At 41.1% G+C, this 9,837-nt stretch overlaps 1 protein-coding gene across 5 annotated transcripts in view; it reads left to right on the plus strand.

Moving 5' to 3' along the window:
• The window catches only part of LOC118361278 (ephrin type-B receptor 2-like), a 61,779-nt gene extending 54,773 nt beyond the window's left edge, over positions 1-7,006 (plus strand). For all 5 annotated transcript variants that reach the window (XM_035741096.2, XM_035741100.2, XM_035741098.2 and 2 more), the window contains 3 exons: positions 1,224-1,417; positions 3,474-3,629; positions 4,088-7,006. In XM_035741096.2, the coding sequence (XP_035596989.1) occupies positions 1,224-1,417; positions 3,474-3,629; positions 4,088-4,196 (459 nt within the window). In that variant the 3' untranslated portion in view covers positions 4,197-7,006. The remainder of the gene's footprint in view (positions 1-1,223; positions 1,418-3,473; positions 3,630-4,087) is intronic.
• Positions 7,007-9,837: the final 2,831 nt, after the last annotated feature.

The following is a 9,837-nucleotide window of genomic DNA, read 5'->3' on the forward strand; positions in this document are numbered from 1 at the left end:
GAATAATGATGACTGAGGAAGTTGTAGACGCACAAATATCATACCCCCCCCCCCCAAAAAAAAATATCTTAGGCTTGTATTTCCATCGTATTTATTTATTTAACTAGACAACAAGTTCTTATTTACAATGATGGCCTACCCCAGCCAAACCCTCGCCTTAACCCAGAAGACACCGAGCCAATTGTGCCCTATGGGACTCGCGATCACTGCCGCTTGTGGTACAGTACCGGGATCGAACCAGGGTCTGTTGTGACGCCTCTAGCACTGACACCTCTAGCCTTAGACCCCTGCACCACCCGGGAGTTATACATACTATATACATTTTATGGACACAGTCTATTTTTACAATAGTTCGATTTTGTTTGCTTTTACTCCTGTCCTTCCTCTACCCTCAACTGCTCCTGTCTATCTCTCTTAACACCATCCATATTGGATTTCTAGTTGCCATATCTTTTTCAACTGTGTTGTGATGTTTCACCAACATTCTGAACCTTTCTATTCTCATTGATTCTACAGATTGTACATTAAAAATGTAAAAAAATTGCTATTTCTATTTGCCATATATTTTTCAACTGTTAGCATGTCTTGGAGGTATGAGAGTTGTACAACTGTTACTGTCTCACGCATCATTATTCACGATAAATTGAGGGCTATCCGTAATCTATTGTTATTTACAATAAATGTGTCTCCAAAATGACAAAGTACATTATTTACCATTCATTTCTACTGGGTACAAATGAATCTGAAACACAACGAAAACAAACAGCAAATGCATCCAACCAATTTGTAACGTCACACGCTTGATATACTCATTGCGTGCTATGAATATGAGACCAAATATTGAACTATTTACGATGTTAATACACATATAAATGCATTTTACCCAATACTTTTGGTTCCCTAAAATAGTCCCCTATGTACAAAAAGTACTGTTATTTCTAAACGGTTCACCTGATATAGATGAACATACCCTCATGTTAAAGCTGACAGTCTGCACTTCAACCTCATAGTTATTGTATCACTTCAAATATGTCGCAGTCCCAATACTTTTAGAGGGAGCGATTTGAGACAGATACAGATAGAGACAGTCTCACTATACTTACTAGACATTTGATTCAGGCACTATAAACCACACGGGGAGACCAAAAACTTAGGTCAACGCCTCTTTGATTTCTAAATCATCATTATTAATTTTCATATCAATCTGTGCCAATGCCCTGTAGGTGATCAATGCCATAGAACAGGACTACCGGTTGCCCCCGCCCATGGACTGCCCTAGTGCCCTGCACCAGCTCATGCTGGACTGCTGGCAGAAGGACCGCAACAATCGGCCCAAGTTCAGCCAGATTGTCAATAACCTGGACAAGATGATCCGCAACCCCAACAGTCTGAAGGCCACGACGCCGCTGTCATCAAGGTAAGGCATGTCAGTCATCTTAATTGGCGTCCATCCTTTCCTCATCTCCTTTCCTCAATGATGACCATTCATCTCAGAGGCCTATCCATCCACTGTTTATTTATTTTCTCCTTGTCTTTTGAGGTCTCTTTGGGGTTCTCACTGGGTTATTCTGTATACTTCCGGCCCTTCTTTGGACACTGTGTTAACAACCCTCCAGGCATGCTTCAATGCCATACAACTCTCCTTCCGTGGCCTCCATTTGCTCTTAAATACAAGTAAAACTAAATGCATGCTCTTCAACCGATCGCGACCTGCACCTACCCACCTGTCCAACATCACTACTCTGGACGGCTCTGACTTAGAATACGTGGACAACTACAAATACTTAGGTGTCTGGTTAGACTGTAAACTCTCCTTCCAGACCCATATCAAACATCTCCAATCCAAAGTTAAATCTAGAATTGGCTTCCTATTTCGCAACAAAGCATCCTTCACTCATGCTGCCAAACATACCCTTGTAAAACTGACCATCCTACCAATCCTCGACTTTGGCGATGTCATTTACAAAATAGCCTCCAATACCCTACTCAACAAATTGGATGCAGTCTATCACAGTGCAATCCGTTTTGTCACCAAGCCCCATATACTACCCACCATTGCGACCTGTACGCTCTCGTTGGCTGGCCCTCGCTTCATACTCGTCGCCAAACCCACTGGCTCCATGTCATCTACAAGACCCTGCTAGGTAAAGTCCCCCCTTATCTCAGCTTGCTGGTCACCATAGCATCTCCCACCTGTAGCACACGCTCCAGCAGGTATATCTCTCTAGTCACCCCCAAAACCAATTCTTTCTTTGGCCGCCTCTCCTTCCAGTTCTCTGCTGCCAATGACTGGAACGAACTACAAAAATCTCTGAAACTGGAAACACTTATCTCCCTCACTAGCTTTAAGCACAAACTGTCAGAGCAGCTCACAGATTACTGCACCTGCACATAGCCCACCTATAATTTAGCCCAAACAACTACCTCTTTCCCAACTGTATTTGATTTATTTATTTATTTTGCTCCTTTGCATCCCATTATTTTTATTTCTACTTTGCACATTCTTCCATTGCAAAACTACCATTCCAGTGTTTTACTTGCTATATTGTATTTACTTTGCCAACATGGCCTTTTTTGCCTTTACCTCCCTTCTCACCTCATTTGCTCACATTGTATATAGACTTGTTTATACTGTATTATTGACTGTATGTTTGTTTTACTCCATGTGTAACTCTGTGTCGTTGTATCTGTCGAACTGCTTTGCTTTATCTTGGCCAGGTCGCAATTGTAAATGAGAACTTGTTCTCAACTTGCCTATCTGGTTAAATAAAGGTGAAATAAAAAATAAAAAAATAAAATCATTGTTTTTTGGGGGGGCTTCTCACTGGGTTGTCATTGGGTTTGTTTGTATTCTCACTGGGTTGTCATTGGGTTTGTTTGGGTTCTCACTGGGTTGTCATTGGGTTTGTTTAGGTTCTCACTGGGTTGTCATTGGGTTTGTTTGGGTTCTCACTGGGTTGTCATTGGGTTTGTTTGGGTTCTCACTGGGTTGTCATTGGGTTTGTTTGGGTTCTCACTGGGTTGTTATTTGGTTTGTTTGTTTGGGTTCTCACTGGGTTGTCATTGGGTTTGTTTGGGTTCTCACTGGGTTGTCATTGGGTTTGTTTGGGTTCTCACTGGGTTGTCATGGGGTTTGTTTGGGTTCTCACTGGGTTGTCATTGGGTTTGTTTGGGTTCTCACTGGGTTGTCATTGGGTTTGTTTGGGTTCTCACTGGATTGTTATTTGGTTTGTTTGTTTGGGTTGTCATTGGGTTTGTTTGGGTTCTCACTGGGTTGTCATTGGGTTTGTTTGGGTTCTCACTGGGTTGTTATTTGGTTTGTTTGTTTGGGTTCTCACTGGGTTGTCATTGGGTTTCTTTGGGTTCTCACTGGGTTGTTATTTGGTTTGTTTGTTTGGGTTCTCACTGGGTTGTCATTGGGTTTCTTTGGGTTCTCACTGGGTTGTTATTTGGCGTTCCTCTCCTGTTCCTAGTGTTCACCTACCTCTGCTGGACCGCAGCACACCTGACTTCTCCAGCTTCAGCACCGTGGATGAGTGGCTGGATGCCATCAAGATGGGCCAGTACAAGGAGTACTTTGCCAACGAGGAATTCACCAGCTTCGACGTGGTCTCCCAAATGACCATGGAGTAAGTGAACCTCCCCAGACTGCTAAATGTGTCCTCGACTGTTCTGGACTGTGCTAAATGTGTCCAGGAATGTGCTAAATGTGTCCTGGACTCTACTAAATGTGTCCTGGACTCTACTAAATGTGTCATAGACACACTTGGACTGTGCTAAATGTGTCCAGGACTCTGCTAAATGTGTCCTGGACTCTACTAAATGTGTCCTGGAATCTACTAAATGTGTCCTGGACTCTACTAAATGTGTCCTGGAATCTACTAAATGTGTCCTGGACTCTACTAAATGTGTCCTGGACTGTGCTAAATGTGTCCTGGACTGTGCTAAATGTGTCCTGGACTGTGCTAAATGTGTCCTGGTGGACTGTGCTAAATGTGTCCTGGAGTGTACTAAATATGTCCTGGACTGTGCTAGATGTGTCATAGACACAGTGTTGTGTCACTGACTGCTCTCTCTCTCTCCACAGGGACATCCTCCGAGTAGGGGTGACCCTAGTGGGCCACCAGAAGAAGATCCTTAACAGTGTCCAGTCTATGCGGGCCCAGATGAATCAGATCACCTCCGTTGAGGTCTGACTGATGTCCAGACGGGGAGGGCACTGGACTGGACCGGACCTCCAACCTGGTCTCCCTGTCAGACCGTGACCCCCATCCCCATCAGCCCCCCTTCTCTAGACCACACTCCCATGAGTTCAGTCAACAGTCGGCAGCCTGTACTTTATGGTCAGTCTGCAGCCGTGCTCAGCGTGTCCACAACCACTGCCCCTCCTATGTTCAGTCTGTCTCTAGCTGTGCTGAGTCTACGACTGTCCAGACTCTGTCCAGTCTCCAACTGCAGTCTGCCTCTGTTGATTGCACGGCTGCAGCCCCTACTGGTTTTTGTAGTATGACATTGTTTACAGTCTTTTGGTTGGATATGATTTCTACTGGTCCCCAGACTAAAACTCATCAACAGACGGCCCTTTAACAGGGCTATTAAGAGCAGGTTGGGACAAGACTTCATATAACTTTACTCACATCTTTCACATTGAGATTCTGAGGGTATCAGTGACTTTAACAGTAGGACCAGTACTCTGAACGGAGCGTATGATGTACTGGATAGTGAATAGGACAAGTGTCAGACTCCCATGCAGTTCCATAGACTTAATGGATGTAAAATGAAATGACTCATCTTCGGGAAGATTCTGTCCCGTGAGAACAAACGTACCGTCCTTGTGCATAATGCTCTCATTTGGCCGTTTGAAAATTGTCGTGATTATATTACTGTTTGCTACCTACCTTCACTTCTGTTCTCTCGAGAAGAAAAAAGACTTTGAACACACATTACTTCCAACAGCCCAAATGAAGCATAATATAAAAGTACTGTACTGTGCATGTCATTGTCTCTTTCTCTTCTGGGACTCAAAGGCTGCCATAGCCACTGAACCATGTCGGCCATTTTCACTGTTTTGGAGTTCCGCTCCGTGCAGTCTTTGTTTCGGTGACTCAGTTGGTATTTGTTTTTTAAATATTTCTATGTGCACCTTAATAAAGAAGTAGGATGGGCACTTCCATAAATTCTTCCATTACAAAAGTGTTGTGTGCAAAGTTTAGATTTCACTTTCCCGTTGTCCTCCTCTATGTTTAAAGGATCTCGTGTGAATATATATTTTGTCTCTGTCATGAAAAAGCACTTGTCCTTCCATTTATGGTACATACAAAATGGCCGCAATAGGTTATGCAGCCAGGTGTACTATTACTGTACTTGCACAAAATGACAGCCTCTGAAGCTCCAACCAGGTGGGAGAGGATTCCAAAGGGAGTCTGCTGGCATTTAAAAGACTTCACGGGACACTGTTGTTGTTTGCTTTTGTTTTTAAATGGGTTTTATAATGATATTTTGTGATTTGTTTTTCTATTGCTACCTATGATCACCTTTGATGGAGCTGTGAATTGTCACGTGATCTGGGGTCGGTCATACACAGCGTTCATATTGACATATGTATATACCGTCGCCATTCATTTATCAGAAGTTTTGGACACGCGTTTCTGATTCGTCACAGAGAAAAGTGGGGACTTTTTCAAGAAATGGATGAAAGGTCATTTCGTTTTTGTTTTTTTTTGTACTGAGAAATAGGGTATACCTCTTTTTCATATTGTGCACATATCACACGTTTACACATTTATACTCCATCCATAACATGCTGTACATGAGGTTCAGGGATTAGAAACACATTTTTTTTTAATTCAAATAAATAGACACTAGTCAAACTGGGATGATGCAACCCTCTGTTCCTTGAGTGCGATAAAGTGTTTGCATGCTTCCATTGTCTCCGCACTTCCTGGATAAATCACCATCAGTCATTCCATAGGTCATCTCACATACGGTAGCATTTAATAGGTATGAATATGGTACTAATTAGGATACACCTCAATGAGAAACACTTGACCATTTACCGCTGGCAAATGGAGTTATCAACGGTGTTATGAAAGTGTTATGCTGTTACTACCCAACCAACAAACTCTGCTGCCTCTGGGAGGGAAAGTCATTTCCAATGTCGATAAATAGGGGTTTTTCTGCAGTTCTTCCCAGATATATTGTCCTCATCGTATTATTCTCTATCAATAGCTTCTCAGCTGGGTATAGTGTGCATTATGTGGAATTATGTCCATGTGTGGAAAGCTATGTTAATTGATCATGCAGGATAGCCCCAGACACTATTATTTTACTTTGTTTTATAGGCCTGTCGCAGCAAGGGGGGGGGGGACAATTCACTATACAAGACCTGAATTTCTAAATTAAGGAAGACAATCTTACAAATATGATTTGTAACGACAACAAAAAAAATCATACTTTTTTGCTGCTGTCAACAAATACACTCAGAGCTTGCCATCTCTGAGTGCGTGCCATTTGCAAACAAAAGAAACCAGAATGGACGCTTCTACTGTAACTCAATATAGCCGTGACCTCTATATGAGCACATTTGCTTTTTTTTTGTCATTTTAGTTGTTTAAAAATAACTCAAACACTGTACACTGTGCTAAGCTCATTCCCTCTGCTGGTCCCATGTTAAACCTGCACTATTACCGTACCTCTATACCTTTATAGTACCTTTTTCACCCTCTTTCACTTTTGTCCTTTGGGTGTCCCTAAAGGCACATAGGTTCTGCCAACCCCCCTTCCAGTCCTAACCACTGTGATTGCATTGGGACGTTTCATTTTCTGTACAAATGTACATTGACTGTAACCCTGTGAATGATGTAACAATTTTAATTATTTGTAATATTGTTATTTGTCTATTTTATAAAAATTTTAAAAAATGACAAAAGAAAAGAAAAGAAAACAACAATTACCACAGAACTGGAAGCCGGTAGCAACTGTCTTCTATAAATAAAAAAAGGTTACATTCAAAGAACTTGTATTTTCTTAAAGCACCTTTTCCCTTTATCTTGCATGAAATATACATTTCCTCAACTGTAAACTAACTGTAAAATAACAGCTACAATGTTGTGCAAACACTTTGGAAAGCTGGTCCTTAGTCTGTAAAGAACACATTGAACAGAAGGGGGAAGTAGAGACCACTCTAGGGTTTTGTCCAACAATGTTACTTGTTTGTTTGTTTTTGCAAAGCTATTTTTCTGAGGGAATTGGTGAGCATTTTCCTGAAGTCTGTTTAGTCTTTCATCAGAACACAATATTATTGTAATAACATTTCCAAATGCAAGGCTAACAACGCTTGATTTCAAGTTGTCCATGAACCGTTTTCTTTCACCCACTAGATCATTCTGGGGAAATGCGTGCTTTCTGATAAAGTACTTTCATTCTTTACTATTGAATGTAAACAAACTGCTTGGAAATCCAGAAATATACATACATCTGGCAGTGTAACAGATGTATCTGCAATTTATCTCTACTAGATTAGGGATTTCATCATCTGAGGACACTGAAATAGTCCTTTATTTCTGCCACATAAACTGGGTAAGTGTGTCGCATTTCTCAGAAGGCACATTATACTACATCCTCGAAAGCGCAAATGCACTGGTTAGGGTCCTACTGTGCACCATTTTTCTTTATCACATCACCAATCCTCAATATGCCCAGTGTCTGCCTGCCTGCCTGCCTGTCTAACTTTCCACAGTGGCACTCTCCCTATGGGCCCAAGCTTTCTGTCCTTGACAGTCACCCACTCCTGGCCAACAGCCAGTGGGCACAGTCACACCTGTCAACGTGCAACTACAGATGTCACAGCTGCTCCCTATGGTCTCGGATGGTTTGGTCGGAAAGTGGGATGACATTTGCGGTGTGTGTCCTGTGTGCCTGCCAGGCTGTCTGCTTTTCCATGGCACCACCCTCCCTCCCAGCCCTGTATGTGCCAAACACCATGCTCTGACCCAGGGTGCCAAACACCACGCTACACTGACATTTATCATTTATTTACATGCTCAACCTAGACTGTATGGGGGAAACACATTAGCCGATTTTCACTTGATAGGGCTCCAGTGGTCCCTGCAGGGAAGCCACCTTGAAAGAACACTGACTTATCAACTTGTCAATAACAATAATAAAATCTATGTTGGTGCTAAATGAAATTAGCAATTTATGGTAATGTATGTAGCGTTTGAGAGTTGTTTTGATTGCTAAATATTCTGAGCTACGCTTCTTGGAATTGAAATGAGATGAGATCATACTTCATTGTCTGGTTGCATAGAAATTTGCTCTGCATCTAAATGATTTGCTTCAAATCTTAAAATAAATTATTGTATTTCATTTTCTAAGATACAACCAACGATCTATCATATATTCTTGACCAAGGGGACAGGCGAGCAAGACATTAACCAGACAGAAGATACTATGTTTGGGTATTGTGTCGATGTTAAGGATGGTTGTCAAATATTGTAAAAGCTCTAATGAGCCAGTGTTCACAGAATGGATGATTATGTTGATAAAACATAATCTTCTAAAATTATTCTAGACAAAAGCCTATAAAAATAATACAGACTCAAAAAATATTTGGGACAATTCTTCTTTTCCTTAAAGGGGCAATCTGTAGTTGCTGTAGATGTTGGATCTTAATTTGAGCCAGTTTGCTACAGCAAGAAAATAAGCCTGCAGCATCTTCTGAGTGGCACAGTGGTCTAAGGCACAGTATCTCAGTGCAAGAGGTGTCACTACAGTCCCTGGTTTGAATCCAGGCTGAATCACATCCAGCCGTGATTGGGAGTCTCATAAGGTGGCACCCAGTGTCGTCCGGGTTTGGTTGGGGTAGGCCGTCATGTAAATAAGAAATTGTTCTTAACTGTCTGTGAAAATCAAGTCTGAAATTTAGAAGTGGAAATTACAAACTTCAGTAGACTTTTTAAACCTCAAATACACTACAAGTTCTACATTTCCTGCATTTCAGGACTGTGCTCATGCAACAGGTTGATCAAATTAGTATCCTACATCTGTACATCTTTTTTTTTACTTGTAAATTAATGATATGTACCCATTGATTCTTGAAGAATATAATTTATACATGCCTCATGAGCTTCGTTTAATATTTGTACCCCATCAGAACCCAAAATATAAGCTTTTTTTAATCCAATGTTTGTCAAATTAAATGTAAACAAACACTGTATAGCCTCAAAACATGGTTAAAATGATAATTTTGATATAATGGATGCTGCGTCCTTGCATACATAACTGTGTTTATGGATTTCAGAGTGGTTACATTTCTCCAGTCCCCGGGGTTAGAGAGCAACTGGTTACCCTACTAGCAAAAATATTGTAATCAGATTACAGATATTTATGAAAAACTACATGATTAGTTCTTGGATTACTTTTAAATTCAGAAAGAATGTTTGTGAAAAAAATATATTACGACATCCTTTTGTTTTCTCAATGACATTCAATTCGGCATTGAAAGAAAGCACACGTTTAAGTTGGTTCCACATGAGTGAGTCTGACCACATATCAGAGACCACTATGATGACACACCAAATGTGTTTGATGAATGCCTTTTGTCCAATTCTATAAATATAAATTCATAAAAGGAAAGTATTCCAAAATTAACTGAAAGCAATCAGATTACGTCACTGCGTCGGGGTAATCCAAAAATGATGTTACTGATTACAGGTTTGGACAGGTAACTAGTACATATTACAGATTACACTTAGAAAGTAACATACCCAACCCTGCCAGGTCTATCTCTCATCTTTTTTACGGAAACAAGGGCAGGGAAGGCGCTTTATCATTGTT

Source organism: Oncorhynchus keta, chromosome 28, assembly GCF_023373465.1.
Source record: "Oncorhynchus keta strain PuntledgeMale-10-30-2019 chromosome 28, Oket_V2, whole genome shotgun sequence".
NCBI lineage: Eukaryota > Metazoa > Chordata > Actinopteri > Salmoniformes > Salmonidae > Oncorhynchus > Oncorhynchus keta.